The sequence below is a fragment of the Ammospiza caudacuta genome, chromosome 2 (assembly GCF_027887145.1).
Source record: "Ammospiza caudacuta isolate bAmmCau1 chromosome 2, bAmmCau1.pri, whole genome shotgun sequence".
Lineage (NCBI taxonomy): Eukaryota > Metazoa > Chordata > Aves > Passeriformes > Passerellidae > Ammospiza > Ammospiza caudacuta.
In genome coordinates, this window is record NC_080594.1 from 46,340,781 (window position 1) to 46,365,720 (window position 24,940).

The 24,940-nt window shown below is 38.3% G+C and overlaps 1 protein-coding gene across 6 annotated transcripts in view; it reads left to right on the forward strand.

The window, feature by feature from the left end:
- The window catches only part of GRIA4 (glutamate ionotropic receptor AMPA type subunit 4), a 215,653-nt gene that overhangs the window by 65,703 nt on the left and 125,010 nt on the right, over positions 1-24,940 (forward strand). For all 6 annotated transcript variants that reach the window (XR_009274416.1, XM_058800332.1, XM_058800331.1 and 3 more), the window contains exon 3: positions 5,772-6,011. Coding sequence is in view for 5 of the 6 variants with exons in the window: in XM_058800332.1 (XP_058656315.1) it covers positions 5,772-6,011 (240 nt within the window). In the remaining variant the exon portion in view is untranslated. The remainder of the gene's footprint in view (positions 1-5,771; positions 6,012-24,940) is intronic.

The following is a 24,940-nucleotide window of genomic DNA, read 5'->3' on the forward strand; positions in this document are numbered from 1 at the left end:
GGAAGTGCCCTGAATGAAGCTGCAGCCCATGGGGAGTCCACACTGGAGCTGGCTCCTGGCAGGAGCTGTGCTCCAATGGAGAGAGGAGCCCATGCTGGAGCGAGTTTTCTAACAGGAATTGTGGCCTGTGGGGGACCCATGTTGAAGCAGTCTTTTCCTGAAGGACTACTTGGAGTGTGCAGACAATGTAGCAGTTCTTGAAGATCTGCAGCCCATGGCAAGGTCCCATGCTGAAGAAGTTTGCAAATGACAGTATCTCCTGGGGAGATCCAGGAGATCTGGATCCAGGACATCTGGGTTAGGTGAGCAGCCTGAGGAGGAGGGAGAGTCAGACACAAGTTGTCAGTGACCAATCACAGTCCCTAAGCCCTGTCTGGATGTCCAGAGCATGGGAGAAAGGGAAGAGACAGCAATGAAAGACTGTCCTCGTATCTGAAAATTTCCACAATGTAAACTAGTCTGGAGTCTTTCAATTTTTGTGGTTCCACAAAAGTTTGTGTTTTTATGACAGATCAGTGTGTCTGTTAACGTATCTGTAATAGCTAACCATACCAGGGCTTCCCACACAAGAGTTGAAAATGTAGGGGAAGGCTTTTACAATGCTCATTCCAGAAGCTGTGTCCTGGAACACTCAGGGTCAGTGAGTCATGACTGATGAAGGTTCTGTCATATTACTTTAGTGTTAGGCTGCAGGTCTTCCAGGTTCCTACACATGGTGCCTGTTTGCTGCTGAGCAAAACTAACATTGTTGGCAGACCAGCTGTACCCTACTTTCTCTCTGTAAACATATTGTTTAGAGGATTTAAACTGTTTGAGCATAACTTGGGAATAAGAAGTTGTTGGAATTTTTCGATTTTTGTTTTTCAAGATAAGATTTGTGTTTTAAGTGAGGAACTTGTCTTTAGAGCTGTAGCAGGAACTTTGGAAAGTTCCCTTGCAGAGAAAGAAGACCACGTGACTTTTCCGTGTGTCTCAGCAAACCCTTCAGTATATGCATTTTTGCCATTTTGGCTTTATGATGTCATTTCTTAACTGAAGGTCCTGAGGGTCATCTCTTCTTTTAAAGTGATTGTACTATCATAGCTAGGACAGAACACATCTAATTCATATTACAACTACTGCAATAATGCTACCTTGGCAATTTAAGGTGCCATGCAATGTTTTTTCTGGAGTCTGTTCCAAGGGGAACAGGCTGGGTGGAAAAAGGATCAAGAGAAGCCCTGGGGGAAAGCCTTGGAGGTGTTGGTGGATGAGAAGCTCAGCATGTCTCAGCAATGAGTGCTCACAGCTCAGAAAACCATTGGTATCCTGGGCTGCATCCAGAGCAGTGTGGAAAGCTGGGTCAGGGAGGGGATTCTGCCCCTCTGCTCTGCTCAGAGCCCACCTGGAATCCTGCATGCAGGCCTGGGGTCCCAGCACAGCAAGGAGCCAGTTGGAGCCAGTCCAGAGGTGGGACACTTGTTCCCAGGGCTGTAGCACCATTCCTGTGAAGACAGAATGAAAGAACCAGGTTTCAGGCATAATTGCAGACTTCCACTGCCTGAAGGCAGCCTACAAGGTGGATGGAGAGAGTCTGTTTACAAGAGCATGTAGTGACAGGACAAGGGGAAATGACATTAAACTTTAAGAAGGTTGGTTTAGATTAGATATTAGGAGGAAATTCTTCTCTGTGAAAGTGGTAAGGCGCTGGAAAATTTTGCCCATAGGGTTTGTGGGCTCCCCATCCCTGGAGATGTTCAAGACTGGGCAGAATAGGACCCTGAGCAGCCTGATCTAGTGGCAGGTGCCCACGACAGGGAATATTGGAACTAGATGATCTGTAATGTCACTTTCAACCCAAACCAGGCTGTGATTCTATGAATCTGACCTCCACATTCATCTCGTCTTTGGTGAGACCGATGGCATCACAAAATCTGCTGGAGAAAATAGCATGTGTAATACAGACAGTAAGTTGTCAGCTTTGAAGAGGTATTTGGTTTAGAGACAAAGTTTTGTTCAATATTTTTCAAAATATGCTCATAAAAGTGTATTTGTCACTGCTTTGTGTTTATGAGGGAAAAAGTCTTGAAAAAAATTTTCTTAGAATGCTAGTATGCAACTGTTTTGCCAAGCATAATTTAGTTAATTTTTAATAAGTAAAATGCCTTCAGAAGTGTAAGCAAACTGGAAAAAGAATTGGCAAATTCAGGTAGTCATGTTTGCCGGGAGGCATTTTCTGAGAACGGTACTGAGTTGGAATGCAAATCCTCGTGGCTTTGCTGATTTTGTGGTCGCTGATGATTACTGTAAAATTGATTCAGGAGTGTTGCAGCATCTCTGCATATGTTTAAGCTTCATCTCCATAGTGTCACAGGCATTTTTCCTCTCTGTGGGTTTTGTAGTGAGTAAGAAAAAGTCTCGTAACCCTCATCTTAGCATTTTTTCTTATCAAGGAGCACAGAAGGACACTCTTCAGTGATTTTCCAGTCTTGATCTCAAGTATAATAGCACGAGTTTTCTTGGATTGGCTATTTTGGGACTTTAATGGTATTCAGATAGTGTTTTATCATATTTGGATTTAGACTGGGGCAAAGATAGTTTGCTTTGAACATGAAGAATTATTATTCTGTTACTCTAAGTACTTCAGGGTCGTATTATGTTATTTAATGAAATTTCAAGTTTGACTTTTTTCTCCATCCTGGTAATGAATTTGAGCTTTAACTCCACTAAGTGTACCATTTCACAGCTTGTCATTGATTTCTTGAATTTTTCATCATGTGGATTCCTACTGTAAGGACCATGAGCTACAAAAAGTACTCTGTGCCCCGTAAAACTGCAAAGATGTACAACAGCGGTTAGCCTTAGGAAGAATTTTGTCTAAACAAGAAATACACAAAGTAACTATCTCTTACATGAGGGTTGTGTTCAATTATTTCAGTTCTCAGAGTTAATTGAATTGTGTTTAAAAATAGAGAAGGCCTGCCCTATTTTCACAGAAATCCTTGTAAAATATGAAAAAACCCCTTTTCACAGGAAAGTAACATACAGGGTGGGACTCAATGAATGATTATAGAAGCAAGATACAAGTTTGGAAAGTAGTATAATTAAGAAAGACTGTGTTTAAAATAAGTGATATAAAAGGGCATTTGCTGCAGAAATGAAACCTTCAGTTAGAGCTTCCATTGAAAAATGAAACTTTTAAAGAACATTAAAACAAAATGTTTTAGAATTTTGTTTACATATTTTAATAAAAATACAGGAAATAGTAAAATAAGCTAAATTGTTCGATATTGGTGATGTAACAGAAAAGCAGGAAAATCTAGTTGGAGATTTAAAACTAATAGATATTTCACATTGATTTTCACTCAAGGAGAATGTTGATCTTGAAAGAGGTGTGATGACTAATGGGAACAGAGAAGTCAAATCTTTATTTCCTGGTTCTTCAAGAACTGGTTTACTGAAGGGCAGATGCAATAACAAGTGCCTCTTACTAGAGCTGTAATATGTATGATCAGTGAAGTTATGGAACAGATTTTGATGGAATGAAAGCTTTAAAATATAGATATAGATTGGAAATGGCATAAAATGCAACCAGAAGTTTCTAAGGTAGACAGTATAGGATTGATCTCTATCTTCCATTTGCCAAGAGAATGGTATAAAATAGACATGGTCTTAAGAGAAGTGATTTCTGGAAATGGTGACAAACAGAGTCAAAAGGCAAGCATGAAACTTTGGAGAAGATGGCAAGAAATTTTGGTATAAGGGGAGGTTCCAGGCTGGAGAAGCACAATTACAGGAGAAAGATCTTAATTGTCTAATTTAACACAGAGATGAAAAGTCAGGATACCAATATGGAATTTGCTGGAAAGGGTGAAAAGTGCATCAAGCAGAGCAGATTAACACTGTAAGCAGAGAAGTAAATAATTTTAAAGGAGTTCAGATCTATGTGGGGCATGATAGAAAACAAATAACAGTGCCTGATGAAAACACTCTGCTATATGCAGAAACTCATCATTTGCAAATGGCCCAGAAGGAAGAAGCAGACTTTTGATCCCAACATGATCATCAGCCATCACTGAGGTTCAGATTTTAGAAAAGCACAGTGTCATCTTAGGATATGTCAGAAAAGATACTGTATGGTTGAGATGGGGAAATAATGTAAAAAAAAAAAGCAGGAAAACCTTTAACTGAAGTTCTCAACATGTCAGTCATCTGTGTTCAAGCCAGATGAGATGGAGCTGGGGAAGCAGAGAGCAATGCTCCCTGTGATGATTAGTGTGATGATTAATGACAAGCCAATCATTTGAGGGGTCTGTGGGAATCTGTTTTGGGTGGTCCAGCAAAGAAAATACTAAGAGGGTTTGTAAGAGATGTGTATATTGAAGGTGAACTTATTGAAGGTGAACTGAAGGAAGAAAGCTTTTGAAAAAGCTCTATTGATATAAAATCTGACTTTAAAAATCATTAGGATGGGACGCATAACAGTGGAGGAGAACATAAAATCACAAAACTGCCCTCAAGTCACTTACTCCAGTTCTGGCATCAGAAGTGGGTAAATCACGCAAGTCTCGGGAGAAAAATGCACAATTCCTATTTTCAGCTCTTTGTGAAATAAATGTAATATGAAAAAGTTGAAGCTGGAGTGCTTTAAATTTGGTAAGGGTGTACATCGTTCCGTGAGTGTGCTGCACGTGCAGAATGACTGTGAACTCCTGGCTAGTGGGAGGATGCCTTAAGTTTTCCCATGTTTAGGCAACATGTAAGAATGGACTCTGAGAAGAGAGCATCTGGAACAGGACAGCATGGGAAATTGTGAGAGGAAAGCATAGAAAATATGATGATCCCCTAACTGACCGTTCCTTTCTCCATTTTCTGTGTGTCTGGGAGAGGTAACACTATTAATGATCGCACAATTTCTAATAACTTGGTTTGTGCTTCAAAAAAATGGGATGTTTTTCATTAGACTCTTTATGAATTGATAAGAATGCAGTAAATGCTCAAGAAAACACCCATATGCTTGCTTTTCTGTGCAGAGATCAGTGAAGTCCTTACGTAGTATGATGAAATTAATAGAAGTCTCTCCCTATGTGTTCAGTGAGTCCAAGAGCAAATCAAAACTGAGAATACATGTTCAGGTCATTTGTTTTCTGGTTTCCAGTTAGCACGGAGTAGAAATAAAAGGGTTGGGGCAAAAGTCAGATCACATTGACTTACTACATTTTACTTAAACTGCCCTCTTAAAGTCAAGGAGATTATTCATGAAGTAGGTTTTACTCAATGTCTCTAGAAGTGTTTTAATGTACCACAAGGGCTTCCTGTTTAAAAGGGAGCAAAGGTTCTACATCGTTACAATTCAAAATGTCCAAATTTCACTTACAAGGTCAGTAACATTTTTGATAATTTTCACATTTTAGAATGTGAACATTTTTCAGTTCAAGGTAATGGAAATGCTCAATGCCTGATACTGTGCAGAGCTATGGCTAAAACAGTATATGTTGATTTTTTTAACTGGTCTACAAGAACATATGTTATTTATTTTACATTTTATTTTAGAGTAAAACCACTATGGATACTTTAGTGTTCTATGAATAGGATCAGAAAGTCACAAAATGTTATTTAGCTATTTATTTATTGGTTTCCAGAATAAAACACATGAAAAATGAACGTAAATGTACAGGCAGAATTGCAAATCATCAAATTAGAAATTTGAGGATGTTGGAATGTGTAAGCTCATGTCTACAGATTTTTGTCACTACTTAAAGTCTCTTTGTTTGCTTGTTTGTCTCTTTCAGTTTGCTCCCAGTATTCTAGAGGAGTTTTTGCCATTTTTGGACTGTATGATAAGAGATCAGTACATACCTTGACCTCATTCTGCAGCGCCTTGCACATCTCGCTGATCACGCCGAGTTTCCCCACGGAGGGCGAGAGCCAGTTCGTGCTGCAGCTGCGGCCGTCCCTGCGGGGAGCCCTCCTGAGCTTGCTGGATCACTACGAGTGGAACCGCTTCGTTTTCCTCTACGACACAGACCGAGGTAGGCTGGGACACAGCTTTCTTATCTGCATCCTTCTAATCACTTTTGTACGTCTGTGGAACTTTCATGTCCCATTGAGAGCTTGGAGAACCAAAGTTTAGAGGGCCTTTGGGGTGAAATGCCTCTAACTGAACTCCTTAGTCTGCAAAAATTGGGCATTGGATTCACATAGGATGTAATCGACCAGCCAAAGCCTGGGCTTTAAGTCTAGAATACTAAAATCTTTAAACCAATGGTAGTGAAACAAAAAGCAGCATGTTCAATAAGCAGAATGTTACAGCTCTATTCTCTCTTCAGTTCACTTTGTAAGTGACAGCAGTGCAAAGTAGAGAGGATCAGCCTCTTTTCTGCATCTGCACTGCTGTAAGCTGAGATGAGAGTGAGCCTGTGGGACTTCCAAGCTTTGGAAGGTCAAGGCAGAGAAAGGCTCTGCCCTCAGGCTGTGCCACAGTAGTGGAGGTCAGAGGCAATGCTTGCAAGGCACAAGGTATCCACAGGCAGAGGGAGGGAGTGCTGCCGCAGCCCATCTTCTGCTCTTTTTAGCTGGGGTTACTTCTGTGATGGACTACACTTTCACAAAATATATAGTGAACTGCAGAAAAGGGCATATTTTCTATCCACAGTCTCCATTCCACATCCCAATGCATCTCAGAACTGTTTAAGCGCTAAAAACTGCAAGTGCATCACTGCATCACCTCTCAGTGAAGAACTGAGAGGTAAAAGCTGTTCTCTTGAGTTGTGTGCTCATTCTGCTGGCAAAGTCTTTGTTTGTGGAAGAGGACTGAGCCAGCATCGCTGAGCTTCTGCGAGAGAGGCAAGATTTTTAGGTTGGTGCCTTGCTTTCAGAGGGGAGTGAACAGCATAGCTGTAGTCAAATAATTATTTTACTACAGCTGTTTCAATATAGTTCCCCATCTAGACAGTCTATTCCAGAATTAAAGTGGCTTTATTCCAGTATAATTACTCTACAGAAAAAATAGGGGATTACAAAGACCTAACTAAATCTGTTTAATTACTTGATTATGGCTATAGAAGTTAATTTTCTCCTATATACAAGCACTACATTTTAGTGAGCTTATACCTTGATATGCTGCCTAAATACCTGAATTTGAATCAAAATGAAGAATGGAAGAAAATGAAAGAATTTTTATTGTTTCATAATTGTTTGTTTTTTTTTAACTAAATATTTTTTTAATGTTTGCTGGACCCATAGAAGAAGTTCTGGGAAGCATTACAGAATGTATTAGGTAATGGGAAAGAGAAAAATTTAGCAGAATTTTAAAGCATTTTAAGAATTTGAAAGTATTTCTACTCAACATATAGTTATGGATAACAAGAAAACAAGTACATAATTACAGATGTGGTCTTACAAGTTCAACAGTTTATTAAGTAAAGTGCACAACCTGTAGTTACCTTTCTCATCTAAATTCACACACTTAGTTAGGTTGAGACATCATTTTTAAGCAGGTGGTATCACACCAAGGACAGTTTCAGAACAGAGTCTATAACAGCATGGTTAATAATTAATTCTTATGGCACTGAACTCTGCCACTCTGAACTCATCGGCACATCTTTGATAAAGACATGACATTTTCCACCTTGGATTCAGGGGATGCTACATTGGGTAGTCTCTCAAATTCTCAGTGGGTCTTGTGATGCAGTTTCATGCAAGGGAAAATAAGATTCAATGTATCTTTTAGTATTAAGAGTACTGTAAAGGAACGTAATTGTTGAGTAAATTTTCACCACCTTTTCACAAGACAAAATTTCAGTGTGGACCTCAGATACACTATAAAAAAAGTAAGCATCACCTTACTATCAGAATAAGTGTAGAAAGAAAAAAAAAAATTAATGTTAAGTCATAGACTCTGTCAGTGAGGCCAGAAATTAAACTTGTCTAGATTTTTGTCAGAGATTTCACATGCCAGATGTCTCCCTATATCTCTGAGCAGCTGCATCAAAGCAAACTGAAGAAATGGGAAGCCCTTCAGCATTTTGTTGTGGGGCTTGCAAGTTGATCTTTGCAGCTTAAGTGGGAAGCTGTGAAAAAGCTCTTAGGGGGAAGGTAAGCAATAAGCCTAAATTCCAGCCTGACACAGTAGCTATCTGGGAAGAAAGCAGTGTTTAGCAGCTGTCAGTATTGCAAAAGGCAGAAGTACTTCACAAAAGATAGAATGACAAAATACACTTCAGCAGCAGTGGTGGACAAATGAATGTTGTTTCCAGACCTGCTTTTGAGCCTTTCTGTCCTGCTTGCTTCTTGGTTCTGCTGTGTGTGACTCAGTTGCTGCTCACTCTTGGGGGCTGAACAATTAAATCCTATTATCCAGGAAGGTTTCTCTGTTGTATCATTCCATTCATGTCTTTGACAGCCCCTAAGCTCCCTGCAGAACCCCAGGCTTTAATGCTGGAGCCACCTATGTTAACATTTCAGTTAGGCTAGTAATGTACTTTTGTTGCATCTCTGTTAGTCATTCCCACATTCCACACTTTGGGTTAGATAGACCCTGTAGCAGTCTTGGACCACACAAACTATGATGAGGTGGTGGCTTCAGCTATTTTGTTAAATCTCCCTTTCTGATGTTCTGCCAAACTCACAGTCTGGAAAATCACTGTCCTGTGACAGAATTAAGATACTGGGACGAATGGCAAAAATACAAAATTAATTGGATCTAGCAAGGGGCATTATGGAGAAGGAGAGCAGGTTTTGCAAGAGGCATTAGACCTAAGAGAAAGATGAAGGAAAATTCAGCTCATTATTTAACAGGGGAAAGTCAGCAAGTAAGGAATGACACAGAATGCTAAAGCCTGAAGGGTCCTTTTGTTTCAATACATTTCTCTTTCTCTTATCCTCCTTCCAGGTTTAAAAAGGTTTAATTATGACCTTGTGCCTGATACAATTAATAATAACAGCAGAGTCCCAGGAACACAGACAGCACAAAGAAAAAAGGAGGCTGAAGAACATTTATTTGAGTTATGCAAAGCATAGTAGGAAAGGGCTGAAACAAAAACCATGCCTCTTTGAGATACCCATGGGAAAGGGAAGTCCAGCAGGGCAAAAGAGCTCAGGTAATGTTTGATGTCATCTCTAAAGGGAATTAAGTGAAAAAAAACCAAATGAGTAGAGCAGAAGAACATTCAGCTTATATATTTTGTTTTGTTGTGACTGAGAGTTATTTAATATTTAAAAAGAGGCATATAATCAAGTGGAGCTGTGTATCTGTAAATTCATAGGATTTTTGACCTAGCACAAGTACGCCTGTAGTGTGATTCCACTAGTTGGTGACAACATTTTCTGGCGCAAGTAAAAAAAATTTGGTCCCTGAAACCACAGAAGAAGGTTGAAGGAATTTGTGTGACATATGAGAAGCTGTTTAAGAATAAAATCGTAGAATAATTTAGGTTGCAAAAGGTCCTTAAGGTTAAGTCCAACCCTCCACCTAGCACTTTCAATATCCAATATAGAGTTGAGCAGTGCAAGAATTGAACCTCCAAGAGGTCAGTGTTACGTTTTTACACCATGTGCAGCCTTAGTGCGAGCTGGAGTGGCTGAAGTTGCTAGTTAAACTCCAGGGATCACCCAGAGCTGAGAGGTCCCGGGATGGAGAGTGGCAGAGGGGCTGTAGCAGCATGGGGACACGTAGGACACCAGGGAGGATGGCAGCCAGCAAGCTGGAAACTGCTTTCACAGAATGTCAGCATCCGTTTGAACTCAGCTGTGTTTCCCAGAAAGTTTCAGTCCCTGACTGTGACTAAAGTGGGGAGCACAAAGGGTGGAGCTACCAGCTGGCCTAGCAGTTGGGTCACCAGGGGCAAGGACTGTAAAATAGTTACATTGTACAGAAATAAGTCATCGTGTGTGAGTCTGCTTATGTACCTTGCTAATGCTTTTTTTCCCCCTCCACTCCTTTTAATTACATGTTCATAAAACCAACTCAACTATGGCTGCAGATGAGGAAAATTAGCTCACAGTGTACAAAGTAAATTCAATTTTCCCACATTTCTGGATAGCGTTTTAATAGCAACTCCTTTAAAGCTGAAACTGTTCTGTGACAATCTAAACCTGGCAGAAGTTCTGTACAAGTGCTGGTGGCCTGTTAGAATTAATCCTACAGTACACAGAGTAACAATATCTAGGATTTTGTCTCAAAGAACTTGTGGAGGATAAGTCAGTCTCAGAAAAGAACAGAAGATGTCTTGAGAAGAAAAATAGTGGTGTATGAAATGTAAAGTTTTCCCACTTATTTTGAGGGAGATTATGGATTTTATTTACAGTCAGTTTATCAGGCTAATTTAATTTCCAGCTTTGGCAGAGCTTCTGTCTCAGCAGTAACCATTAGGTTTGGTGTATCCATGATCAGTACCTCCAGTGATACTGCCTCGGGCCTGACTTTTTCACAGAAAAAAATAGAAAATAGAGGTTCAGCTATAGCATGGTAATTTGAAAACTAGAAACCAAAACCCCAAATTTTTTTGCTAATAACATATTTTAAAAGTAAGAGCAGGTATGAGGTGAGGTGCAAGGGATTTCTCTCTGAATTTGCATGACAGCACAAAGAAAGACTTTGGTGGGTTTATGAGCCTGGCCAAGGTATGAGTGGTACAAAAAGGGTTCAGCGTTCAGAGTGACCTGCCAAACAGACAGTTCAAGAAGGTGAAATGTGATGTGTTATAAAGGCTAAATATAGGAGGGAAGATTCATAGATACAAAGTGCAGAGTCAGTGTCTCAGAGTTAATATCATGGAATATATTTTGGAGTTGTGGTGAGCCATAAGTATGATGTAAGTACAAAAAGCCATACTGAGTCCAATAAAGTAGAGGTTATTTTGAAATTTCAAAAAAGAATGTTGCATGTGAGATGTGAAAGCTTAATATTGCTCTCACAGCTGGCCATGCTGCTATGTCGTATGTTGAGATTTCCACTGCAAAAAAAAATAACAGCAAAAAATTATCAAAACAATTTTTCCTTGCCTTTTTGAAGCACTAGATACTGTTTTCAGCTATAACAAGGGCCTTCAGTACAAATGTAGCACAAGGATCCATTGCTGGAATGGCACTGACCACCACGTACAGATATAAGTTTCAAGGGTCCACTGAAGACAAAGAATATTAAAAAAAAATTAAAAAAGAAGACATGACCAATGAGAAAAAAACTTTACAAATGGAGATTTTATTTTACTTTTTTTTAGTCGTAGGACTGGTAAGGAGCAAAGATCAATTGTTTGTACCTGATGAGACGTAGGCAAGATAGAATTATGTAGTCAGATTTGAAGTGCTATTAGGAAAAAATGTTTCAATAAGGTTGGAATAAGTTGACGAGGTTCTTACCACTAGGGTGAGATTGCTACCACTTCAGAGGTTTTAAATAGGTTAGTAAATATCTGCAGTGGTGACGGGCTTTGTTATATTCACCTCAGATGATCTCTTATGTCCCCTCAGGATTATTTATGTAGTTGTCATGATTTCTCTAGGAAACAGGGAATTGCTTCTTCACAGTACTTAGGACGCTGAAAAGATAGTTTTCTTAATTTTCTACTCTGGAGCAACTTTCAATAATATATTATTTCTATTCAATTATATATATAGCCTTTGTAAAACATTTAGTGTGTTCTATTATTCAAAAATCAGATCAAAAATATTCTAAGTGATCTAGATAAAAACACTCTAAAATCAGGTTGAAGGACTATCATTAGAATATGGTACTCAGCAAGTTATCATTAGCTGGGCATTTAGGTGCTGAAAGAATTTGCTCTACATCAACCTTTACTCAATGTTTTTACTGCAATTCTGAACAAATTTTTGGATGTCTCTCTTGTGAAAACAGTGGTAATATCGTAGCAAGTTATAAAGTTATTTCAACACCTCAACTGAAAGAGCTAAACTTACTAAAGTTTAACTCACAGTAGTGATATAAATATATAACTTACATTTTTATGTGCATAAAAACACTGAGACAAGGCTCTTATTTGTGAAATAAGTGAAAAGGATCAGGTGTTGCTAATAAAAAGCAAATTGCAGGTGACCTTACAACACAATACTGAAAAAAAATGGTTTTGACACAAGTGCTCTTTATTTATTGTTTCCTACATAGCACTGTTAAGCTCAAATCTACATCACTCTTGCCTTAAACTTTTAGAATAATATCACAGGAAAGCCTGAAAAAACAAGTTATGTCTAGGATTGTAAAAAACATTATTTTGGGAATCTGACATTGTTCAATTGCAGTCATCCACTTGGTCTTGGACCCTTTTTGGATTACTATTACCAGGAAGAATTTGGTAGGATTCCCACAATATGAATTTTTCGTCTTACTGATCTTTGGCAAAATGTTGGACAATTAAAAAAAACGTAAGTTCATTAATGGGTCCACTAAAAATGGGAGATTCCTACTTGCATCATGCAGTTTTGCACCAAACTTTTGTGAAATAAAGATCAGTGTTGTCATGACATTGAAGAAATATTGATAAAAGAAACAGCAAATAAAACCTGCTCTCATAGTCCTTAGAATGCTCTAACATCATGGTCTGCAGGTTTGAACTTTTCCATATGCCTCACTAGATCTGATAAAAAGCTGTTTGTCTTCAGCAAACACTCTTACGTGGGCAGTGAATCATGTCACAGACACATTGGGATCCAGCTACCACTGTGTTTGTTTTTTACCAAATTTATATCGTAATTTAATCAGACCTATCTGAAACCGTACACAAAACAGAGAAAAAATGTTTTGTCAAATATCAGTGAAAACTGCAGTAATTTTTTCATATGATCTACTGTTGTCTGTACTCAGTAAATTCCGTGTTTTTAGTGAAATGGGGCAACGTGCTTTATCCATCAGTAATTGGATTGCAGCAGATTTTGTTTTGCCAGTGCTAGCTCATTAATAATTATACCAGCAAAATGCCAGCTCATCCTCAGCTTCTCAGCAGGTGGTAGCAGCTTGAAAATACAGGTAATAAATGCACACGTGAAACTAAAATGCAGCTGGTTCCTAAAATCAGCATTAGAAATGATACTGTGACTTTCCATCATTCCCTTCTTACCACTAAAGAGGAGCAATACTGGTAAATCAACAGAGTCACCATTTAATTTACGACGTGTGAAAAATCTTCCAAGAGCTTTCAGAATGCTTCATTTAACGAAAGTGCTCCTCTTGTTGACTGAAATGATTGAACATTAAATCAAGGTTGAAATTAATAGACAATGCAGGTATTGGAATCAAAAACTGATCATCAAGTACAGATGAGTCCTCTGACTTTGGTATTCCATGTAAGATGTGGCTCAAACTATGCTGCATAAGAGCTTTTCTGTGTGTTTGGTCATCTGGCTAAACACTCAGAAAATGGAGCACAGCCTAATATGCAAATGCCATAGAAATATATAAATCCTAAAACATTAAATAAATGGCTGCTTCTTATATTCCTAGTCTGAAGAATTTGCTGTCCTTTATTCTGACTTAGTGGGTGCCATGGAGAAGACAAGAGACTCATGATAATTTAAAATATTGCTTTTTAAGTTGCCATGCCAGTGAATCATCTCTGCCCTTTCTAATGATTTGTTTGTGACAGTGTTGCAGAATCCTTAGAGCTAAGTTCTTTTCTCAGTAGCATTTATCTCAGTTTTGCACATGTGTAATACAAGATTATGCCTGTAACTTTTATATGCTTTTATATTCCAACATCCAAATGTAAATAACATTTCAACTTCCAATGGCTTGTTCTAACGATATCAGAGAATTAGAGAATAGTTAATTTGTTGTTACCTGCATATGTAATACATTCCTTTAAATGAAGGCATGCCATTTTTATCTGCTTTTTACACACATTCTGTATTTACTTGAGAGCAGGGACAGTATGGTCTGTAATTCTGAATGTCTGTTTTCATTTGCTTAAGAGCTTTTCCACACAAGGCTGCAGTTGAGAAAAAAAGTGACTGCATACCATTTTTTTCTGAAAAAAAAAGCTCATGTCTTGGCATTTTGTTCTCTATTTTCTGAATAGTAGAATTAATTTCAGCTGCTTTTATGAGTTTCAAATAGCAACTCTGAGCACATTTCTGATTTTATTATTATTCGATCTCAAACGAGAGGAGGTGTTTTACATACGTAATTATTGGACTTGTGTTCATCTTTTCTGTGGATCAAACCAATTGCTGTCAGAGAGCAAAGTGTTAAGCAGGAATCTGTGTTATGGTTCACTAGTATTTAGCTTTGATATTAATATTTAGGGTAGACCTTGCCCTTCTTTATACATATCTGTATCAGTGGTTTGACGAACGCTGCAAAAAAACTACCTTCAGTGAAGGCAGCCTTACACCAGCCCAGCCAAGAGCATCCTTTCTGAGTGTGAGGCTGTGCTATGCCGCCCCAGCCCAGGGCCAGCAGTAACCCTGCAGACAGTTGAAGGATCCAGCGCCCAGCAGCGTGGGCCGCCAAAGAGGGCCTTGAAAGGCCTCAGACGAGGAAGCCAGCCGCACATCCCAATGCTTGTGCTTTAGAAATTCCTTTCAGTATGGACATCCGAGTCCTGCAGCTGCTGAACGGAGCCTTTTATATGGCCACAGGTGTTGGCCTCAGGGCTGGAGCACGAAGTGGTAGCAAACAAAGGGCAGCATAGTCAATGCTGCCAGAGACCAGACGTGGTGCCAGTTTAATACTGAATGTAAAACAAATACTTGTGCCAAGTTGTTTCTAAATGCATTTTTAGTTAGAAAAATTAGCTTGTCTTTTGAGAGTATTATCCATGTGTAGATGAATGTTCCAAGTTTTAATGGAGTATAAAGCAGGCTTTTTAAAAATAAAAATAAATAAACAAGGCAGAGACTTACAAATATCAAGACATACTATTCCATTTTTTATGCACCTATTGTTTAAAAAATAATCAAATTTATAAAGGTAATTTAATTCTTCATGATCCCTCCTTGGCATGTTTTTGAGACATTTATCCCTTGTGTAGTGTGAGTTACTTCTCCAGAGCTGGAGCAGGCGGTAAAGGTAATTCCACTTTAGTGTAAATCTGTGTTTGTACATAAGGGTATTTCTGGAGTTGCACATTCTTAGTCTAGCTGATTGAACAGTCTATCATCTATGCAGTCTGTGATTTCAGGGCTACGTTTTCTGCTTCTGTAAAGAAGCATATTCCAATGTATTTAGATGTTCACTATTCTGAGATGCATTTTCCCTGTAAATGGACTATATTTTAGGTGATTCCCTCATAAATTACCACTGAATCCTATTTGCATACATATTTATACAAATAATTTGTCTTTGGTCAATTCCAAAAGGGGTGGTTGAAGTGTAGACATCCTTTTAAAATGATTGACTGCTTATCACAGTGCTACAGATGCTATTTCTGCCTCTGTACAGGGAATTTCCTGCACTAGTATTTACAGATAACAGCATTAGCAGCTGCTTCTGTTCCCAAAATTGCAATGCATGTTTGAGGTATTTAGCATTTTGCAATTGGAAAGAGAGTTACCAAAGGGTCCTTTAATCCTGGGGTCTCAAAATCCCCTTTTTGTACAACTACCTTGGTGGGTTTTAATATTAATGCACACCTGGATGCTGCAGGACATTTTCCTTTGGACAAGGGGCATACATTGTGTTCCAGTGTGACTTCGTCTGCAAATGGCAAGCAGAACATTTAATGTGGTTCTGAAGATCTGGGCATAATAAATGATGGAAGTGTCACCAAAGAGAAGGGTTATGAATACAAAACTGGTTGCTAGTGTAGGTCCCTGGAACAAATATATATTTTATGTTAACCTCTCACTGTGAAAAAAAAACCAAGGAAACTGTCCTGGGAGTAAGGACTTGTATCCTAGATCATCCCTCTCCTAAGGGTGAGTTCAGTCAGCATGGGACAGTGAACTTGGGAAAGTCCTAAATACATACTTTTATTTCATAAAAAGTATTGGAGCCAAATTTCCTCTGTAGTGAGTTCAGAATAAGAAAACTAAATAAAAAATATCAAGTGAACATAACATAATATATAAGTATTAAACACAGAAAAATAATAAGCAACATTTTTAAGTATGCTATTCAGAGAAGTCTCTCATAACAGAGAAATGTGTTTGCAGATGCCTCTTATAAAATGATTTGATATGTATGGATGAATCAAGTGGAAAGAAAACAGTTTGCTATGTTAGTAAACCTGATAAAAATAAGGCATTGTGATATCTCTGACTTCAATTATATCCTTCCTGTAGAAAACAAAGTACTCTCCTTTATATAATGGGATAAAGAGAGTTTCAAATAGGTCTAAAGTATTTAAAACCCTTTTAACTAATGGTAGTGAAACTAAGGCAGCTTTGCCAAATTTACATGATAAACAGTTTACATTTAGAGTACAAAACAGGACATGAACCTGACCCTAACATTAATTTTTGTGTGGAATTTACTTTTGAGGGTGTGGATGAATTTTTCTTCATATATATCTATATATATCTATATATCTATATCTATATCTATATATCTATATATATATCTATATATATCTATGTATATCTATATATCTATATCTGTATCTGTATCTATATCTATATGCCTTATATTAATTCTATCTCCTAGCTTTGTCTGGATGCAGAACAGCTGAAGTAATGTAAATATCAAAAATCTTCATATCTTACAAATTCAAATCATGCTACTGAAAAATATTCTAGCAGTAATTTTAGATTATATTTTCTTTTTAATTTGTATTTTCATTCTCATTAACCATTAGATTAAAACCCAACTCTTTTTACAACCTTCAATTAGTATGGCTCAACATCTCCATTATTTTATTTTAAAACTATTCAAAATAAGAAACTCATTTAAAATAGCCTTTTCCATGAAAAGCGTTTCAATATTTGTTTTTCAAGGAGAGAGTCGGGGAAAAAAGGTCCCAGCTAATAGTATCATATAATTGTTTTACTGAGAAAATAATATCCTTCTTCTGAAGTGTTTAATAAATGTGTTTTAAAAGACCAGTATATAGACCATTGTATATATCTTTTCATTTGTGCCTTTTGCTAGGTTGATTTCACATCCAATTCCTCCTCAAATAAGCAAAGCATTCTGCCAGGTATTTCCTAATGCAGCTACATGCTCTTGATCTTGAGGCAGAATGAAAATCTCTGTTCTGAAGCCAAGGGTGACGTTCACAGTGTGCCTTTCTGCACAGGACTTCTATTATTCTGTGACACATCCCCTAGACCCCCCCACTGGATGCATCCTTCTCTTTCGTGATCTCTTCATTACTCCTTGTGGGAAGAGGAACTTCCTTTCTCCTCTGTGTCAGAATATCTCCTTGCAGGTTCTGAATCTGTGGACTGTGGGTAGAACTGCAGTGACTTCATCTTCTGTTCCTTCAGAAACTCTGTTTGGTAGGGCCTCCCAAAACTCAGCTGTTTTGTTGCTCACATTTCCACTGCTTCAGGGAGGTTTAATTAATTTCAATTGCATTGTCTTGTGAATCACCTCAGGATCTACCTCTGCATTCCTGCTTTCACATATTTGCCCAGATTTATTGGCTTGATTCTGCTTTTCTTTTCCTCCTTAATAAGTTATATTGGCTTTTTTCCCATACTTTCTTCTAAACCTTTTGCCATGTTTTCCAGTTCTATCAGTACATTCCAGTAAGCTTGATCCATTTTCATTTCTCGTACGTTATTTCAGAGACTGGGAGCATCCCACTGCCATTTACTTCCATCTCTGCTATTTACAATTATCACAGATCATGGTTTTTAGCTTGAAAAATGAAACATGTAATAAGACTTAAAATTAGTCTGTGGCTGTCATAGTGAAAAACCTGCAGTTTTGTCTCAGGGAGAACAAATAGTTATCAATATATTTTAATGCATCAGCATTCCAGTTGAATGAAATGAAAGACATAAAACAAAATAGAAAACAAAACCTGAAACCAGATATCAATTATTTTTGGTTTTAGTCTAAGTCCTTTTAGAATGAGAAAGAATTCCAGTTTTTATTTACTTACTTTATTTCTACTAAAAATGTTCATGGTTTTCATGTGCATGAATCACCAAACAGCAAAAGGAGAAGTTCACCAAGTGCTTTATCTTGTCATCTCAAATGCACTTCCAAGCTTCCAAACAAGTGATAATAGGAAATGCATAGAAGTGCAGTATTTAATCTGAACCAAAAGATGAATTCACAAGTAGTCTAAACACAAAATTACATAATTTCTCCTCCTGCAAGTCAGGCACGTTATGGTGGCCACTGCGCAGCTGCTGGCCTGGGCGACATCCAGGCAGACACAGTCACAATTGTCTCTTTTCATCTGGGTCATTCTGAATTCCTTCAACAGGAAATGGAGCACAAGCAGAAAAGTTTTAAAAACATCCCAGACATGAATCAACAAAAACCCCAAACATCTGCTCATCAAAGCTCATCAGAAAACAGTGTATTTTATTTACACTACTCTTCTGGGTGTACTGAGAATGCCTAATGAGGCTAGAGATCACTGGAAAATATTGCTGGTATGAAGTGTCCATTTCATTTTCAGAATAACTGGCCTAATCTACCCAAAATACATGAAATGCAGTGTATTTCTCTGCCATTTTGCTATTTATTTTAGCATAAAGTGCTACAGTTTTATTCAGAAACGCTGTTCACTTCAAATCCAAGCTGGCTAAATAAAGGGACAACACCTTAAACATTATTTTAATTTGTTTTGAACATAAAATGGTTCTAGTAAATGCAGAAACGGGGATAATAGAAATGCAGTTGGTGTAAATGCATTCATCAGAGATGTGGGAACATTTTCACATTTTCACAAGGAAATGCAGGGTCAGATCCTCAGAGCAGCTCAGCATAACCTACTGACTGCATCCTTTACCAAGAAGGAATTGGGCCACTGGGTTTAAGCATCTAATGTCATATAGATTTTTCTGTTCCACAGGACCAATCCCATACTTCGTGCTCATGCAGGATTTATGAATCCATGTGTCCTTACAAGAGGTCTTGTTACTGGGGCAGGTCTAATTCCAGCTTTGTCCATAGTAAGAGCTCAGATACCCTTTTCTTCAGCAGCTGGTGTTTTTGTAGAGCTGCATTTAAGCTATTACATGAGGAAGTGGTTAACTAAAAGGTGGTTACTGACCTGGGCTCCTTCAGTTATTTCAGCAAGGGGTTCACCTCAGCTACAGTGAGAAAAGTGCCTTTGACTTTGTCCTTGCACACATCCTCACACTCTGTTCACATCAGAAGAGAAATAAAATTTTCTTTTGTTGAAGTAAAATTTGTCAGGGAGCAAAGAGATTGCTTCAGTTTGTACTTGTACACTGATCCTTGCCTTATTCAGGCTCTTTCAACAGTTCTTATCATCTTAGCATCAAAAAAGCACATAATATTTCTTCTGAGGCTTTTCTGTTTGTGCTCATAGGGAAGCGTCTTCCTTGGTTTTTAAGTGAAGCCAATAGAACACCTTGGTAACTATCTTATGGACACAACTTGGAGGTTTTGTTTTTCTTAGTAAATTCCAGAAGCAGCAATACTCTGATAGTGTTGGTTTGGAGAAGGAGGACATCAGCTATGAATGAGTGGAGCAGCTGTAAGTCGCATAAGGGGAAATTATTCTTTTCAAGTGTGGAAAGGAATCTTATTCTGCATGTCTGCTGCGTAGCTACAAAATATTGCTGTCAATGCCAAAAAGGATAAACACCTGCTGGAAGAACTGTGAAGAAAATTATCTCTCTTTCCTACAGATACACTTACGAAATGTGTACTACACACTGGACCATCTCCAGGTTTTTTCTCTTTCTCTCAGCATTTTTCTAGCCATCAAATCAGTTGTTCACCCTCTCTGCTTGACCTGTGAAAAGGACTTCTGCTATAGAGAGAGGCCAAATATCAACATATGACATGCTTAAATTTTGTGGTGCCAACCTTGTAGGATAGAATACTAACTTGTTTTTTGTTTGACCTGCTTTTGAGTTTTGCCACATGATTTAGTCATTGGGATGTGGGGCCAGTACTCTTTTCTGCTTCTTATGCTTTTTTGCAAGGCTGGAAAGAGCTTCTTGCTGACTTCTCACTACCTGTGCAGCTGTTACAATGCTCTGCCAGAAATGCTAATGCTCCTTTGCCAGTTTTTAAACATTCTGCCAAGTAGAGAGAATTAATAACAAGATCTGAATCATCCCTAAAGTAACCCCTGTGTCCTGTTCCTCTGGTATGATGTAATTTTTCAGCTCCTGTCCGGGATAATAAGAAGGATCTCGTATACCCCCAGAGCTGAGAAGTGTGTCAGGGCAGGCCACACCATTATTTCAGCCTACCCTTTTGCCTTTGCAGCGCTAAATGTTTTAAAACCTTCAGGCCAGATTTTACAGTCCATGTCGTGCTGCTCAGCTGGTGCAAAGTGGATGGACTGCAGCCAAAGCTGGCGAGTGGCCACAGCCTTCCCCTCGTGCCCGTGAAGACAGCTGGGACAGGGCAGTGTCCCCATGGCTCCTCGGTGGTGTCACATCCGTGCAGCCCAGGCCAGACCCCCACCCTTGGAGGGGAGCCCCTGGCTGGGCTCAGCCCTGTGCATGGCATGGGCAACCCATCGTGCCATGGCTCACATTGGCCCCTCTGGGGACATCCAGGTTTTAGAGCACGGCTTTTGGTTTTTCGACTAAAAACCTGAAGATTTGAAACGATTGAAGGGTTTGAGTGGAGGTTAAACCAATAGGGAAAAAACTACCAAACCTGAAACATAGCTGATAATATCTGCAATATTCATGCCTACTGTATCTCCAACCGTCACTTTCTGCTGCAATGTGGGCTTGTTTCTCTTTTTTTCCCATCTTGTTTAATCCTTTTTGCTCCATTTGGAAGTAAAAGCAAAGATCTTAAATAGTCAAGATGAAATGTCTGAAGTTAGTAGTGGAAGATGCTTTGGGATAGCCGTGCTCAGTTAGTGCCACACCTTCAAGAAAGTGCTAAAAATCGCTCCTTTTAGGTTTGGAAGTGTTTAGTCTTTTGTATCAAGAGAAAAACTTGGTCTTTAGTCTCCAGAGACCTCTACAAACTGCATGAATGTGTGCAGAGCAGGAGCAAAGGAGTGGATCATGTTCCAGTGAACTGTGGTGCCTCTTTCTGCTCCCAGCACCTTTCACTCCTGTTGCAGCTATCAATGGATTGCTTTGGCAGGGCTTCGAGTTTTCCTTCCCCAGTGATCTGGTGAACAAACATGAGCTGGTACATTCTGAACTTCTTCTCTGTCTTCTCTCCTGTCTTCTACCACACATCAGCCATGAACTTTATTTCATATTTGCATGGTATCCTTTGCTTGTCTCCAGTGCTCTGCAGTGCTTTTGGTTTTTCATTGGGCATGAAGACTTTGAGGCAACAGTTCTGCAGCTCACTGCTTCTGTTTCTGCAGCCTACATCTGCTGTTTGGAAAGCAACAACTCTGATTGCTTGCAATGGCATCCCTAAATACCAGTGAGGCAATTCTGAGACTGTAGTGTGATAAAAGGCAAATCTCTTTGCAGAAATGGAGACAGGCTCCCAATACTTTGACATTCACCTGTCAGTGGCTCTGCCTTGGCCTCGTCCTGCCCTGAATGTGTGAGTTGCATATAAATGCCACATCACATCCCCTTTGGCCACTGCTTTTATTAGCAAGGTGTTATACCACATTGGCTGTGATAATAACAGAGTACCTTAATTGATATTTCTGAAAGAGCCGTCTGGCACAAGACACTAAGTTCTTTCTGATTCTCGGCTCCATTTGTAGTAAAGAGGCAGTTTCTGAAGGCCTAAAAAGTTATCTGGCTTGTAAAGAAAAATCCACTTTCTGGCAGAGACTGAAGTTATAAAATTTGATCTACTTAACTAAAAATCCTATTAGGTGGATTTACACATGGCTCTCTGACATCAGGCTGTCCAATGTGAAGAATAGGACCTGAGGTCTTTTAATGGGTCCTGAAGCCTTAAAGCTGTTTAATGCTGCCAGGTTACTTTTCCATGTTTCCTTCTGATTCTGGTGCTAAGAACAATGCAAGCTGGTGTCTGATCCATAAAGACCTTGCAGTTTGGAATACAATTGTGTCAAATTACTAAATATGTTACATTAGAATTTGATAAACAGCATTGCTGTAATAAAAAAAAAATAAAATGCCACAACTAGCTACATGGCATAGCAAGATGCATCTCCTTTGAGGTTGTTTTGAGCTCTAAAATAGTCAATTCTCATTTTAGCTAGCTGTTTTAAATCCATTTTTTCTTGACTTCATAGCACTTCAAATTACCCCATTCTGCAAAACCATGTGAATTAATTTCAAAGCTAACAGTATTAAAAGAGTTTGGGACCCCAAACACTGCACTGGCTCAGAAATCAGGTGTCAAAACATTTACCTTTAATATCCCTTTTTCTTTATTAGTCTTGTAATGTTTATTTTATTTTATTTTAGTATCAAGCAATTGCTTTGGAAGTTTTTTTGCTTAGTTAAACTTTAGTTAACAAGATCCTACCCAAAAAATCCCCAACAAATGAACCCCCAAAGTCAACACAGTGCTAGAGATCCTATGAAATCCATAATCACTGACAGTTTCGTTAATTGGGATTATTGCCTACTCCCTTAGTCTCTTTGATTTCTTCTTATCTTCTAGATAATAATGTTGCTGTAAGGGAGAGAGATGTTTTCCAGCATCTTGGTACCATCTTTTGCATAGCTGTCAGAATTTTCATAATGTGAGCAGGAAAAGAAAATGCATATACCAGCCTAGAGAATTTGCTTTCTGCATTTCCAGGAACTCAGGGAACTCACAGTCACCCTTTGCAAAACTTGGTGAGAAGTTTTTTGCCTTAAAGTGTTTGGGATGGTGTTTCTGGGTCCCGAGCAAACACCTTTTCCCCCAGCACCCTGCAATCTAAGCACAAGGAGAGGACATTACTGTGTTGGGCACGCTGAGCTCTTTCTGGGTGTGAGCAATATTGGTACAGGTGTTCTGCAAGGCAGAGTAGCTTACTTTCTATATAAAATAATATTACTTTTAGGTGAAATATTATTTGTCTAAATTAAAACACACTACACCAAGTTTGCATTTAGTTACCATAAATGATCATGAAAATGCAAGGCCTTATATATTGATTCCTCCCTCTTCAGATCATTGAAGTTTACTGTACATTTGGCAAATGAATATTGACCTGCACTTTGATTATGGTCAATGTTATCTCCTAAAACATTAAAATCATAGTCTCATCTAAACAGAAGTATATATCTTCTTACTACCTCTCCTTTTTTCCACATGGATTACTGTATTAAAAACGACGAGCCATGAATTTGGCTTGGCCTTACTTTGAATCATACATATGCTTGAATTTTCAAATAGGGTGTTTGAAATTAAAATAATGTATTAAAGAACTCTGGTGAGACATAGTGGATTTATAAAAATAGAAAACTGCAAGCACAACACATAAATATTAATGGTGAATTTTCTTATCCCCGTTTATATTTTATGTAGCATAATATTTCCATCATAGTCTTAGGTTTGGTCTCCCACTGGTTTGTGTGACAAGAAATTTAGAGCAGCTCACATCAATCAAAATAAATCACAGTGTGCAAAGAGTTAATATCAGCTCTACAAATGCGAAAGCTTTTCAATGCATGACTAATTTTTGTGCATGTCTTGTCCTTCTGAATTAAAAGGACCATTGGGGGCTGAAAATTAAATCCTAGATGAACTGGTCTTCAATTAATGAAACGAGGGATACAAAGCTTTTAAAATACTTTGTGATTCATAGATACACTTCATAAGTGCACGTGGCAGTGGCTGTTTCTTCAGCCTGATTCAGCCTTCCCTGACAGTGGTGAAAATCAGCAGTAACTCCAGCAAAGGCTGTGGAGCTACCTGGGATAAGATGAGAACAAAATGAGGAATTTATTGTCACAGCTGTGAAGAAAATATACTGCAGTGATGGATTATTTCTTTATGGATTATGACACAGCTTGAAGGAAGGAAAAATAGTAGTGGCCTATGAGCAATTGATTTTTTTTTTTCATCGCTAAACAAAAGTAGAGCCATTGTTAGCCACTGCTCTTATGCAGAGAAACAACTAAAAAAGTACAAAGAAGTGGTACTAGATGTGAAGATCTTTTGCAAAGATATTTTCACTTTAATGATTGGAACACAATATTCTGCCTTTTTATAAAGGAAAATTTGTATCTCTGAAAGTGGTGACAAGGTCTGCCCGGTAGCAGGCAACTTGGAGAAATGTATGGCAGAGACTGCCTGAAATATTCTTTATTTGCAGATTAGGATATTTTAATGTATGTAATTTTGAACTGTTGCAATCTTCTGTTAAATTCTTTAGTTAATAAATAATGGATGACTTTTGGTTAAGCAGATCAATGAAGACTTTAATTTCCAGAGTTTTTTTCAAACTGCTTTAATCCCTCTCAACTTTCCAATGCATACAGGTTAGTATAATGCCTAGAGTTGGTTAACAGTGAACACTGCAAGTCTCTATGTGTTGCTAGTAAAACTTAATAAGCCATTCTATTTATCTTTTTCTTGCTATGCCTTGTCCTTTTCAAATTAGATCCAACACTTGGTTTTGGTCTTTAGCAACAAAGTGCCACTATATTCTTCTTCTAATGTATCAAAGTGCAAACTGACACCTAAGTCTAACTGCTTAAAATGCAGAGGGCAGAGGATTCACTCAGTGAAAGAATTTTAATAGCCAACAAGACTTCATAAATGTAGTGAACGGAAAGCCAAATAAGGATATCAAACTCTTATTTTTGCTTGGTAAGATTACAAAAGAGCTACTAAGATGGGGGATTTAAGCATCAAAAATGTACATGGAAAATTTCTTGGAACACTATTTTAAAGTAACCAAAGAAAACCTTTAAAAGCAGAGTCCTAGGCTCAGAAAATGCATAGTGAGATGAATTCAGATGCTGGGAAATGTAAAATGTTGTAACTACAGGACCATCACTA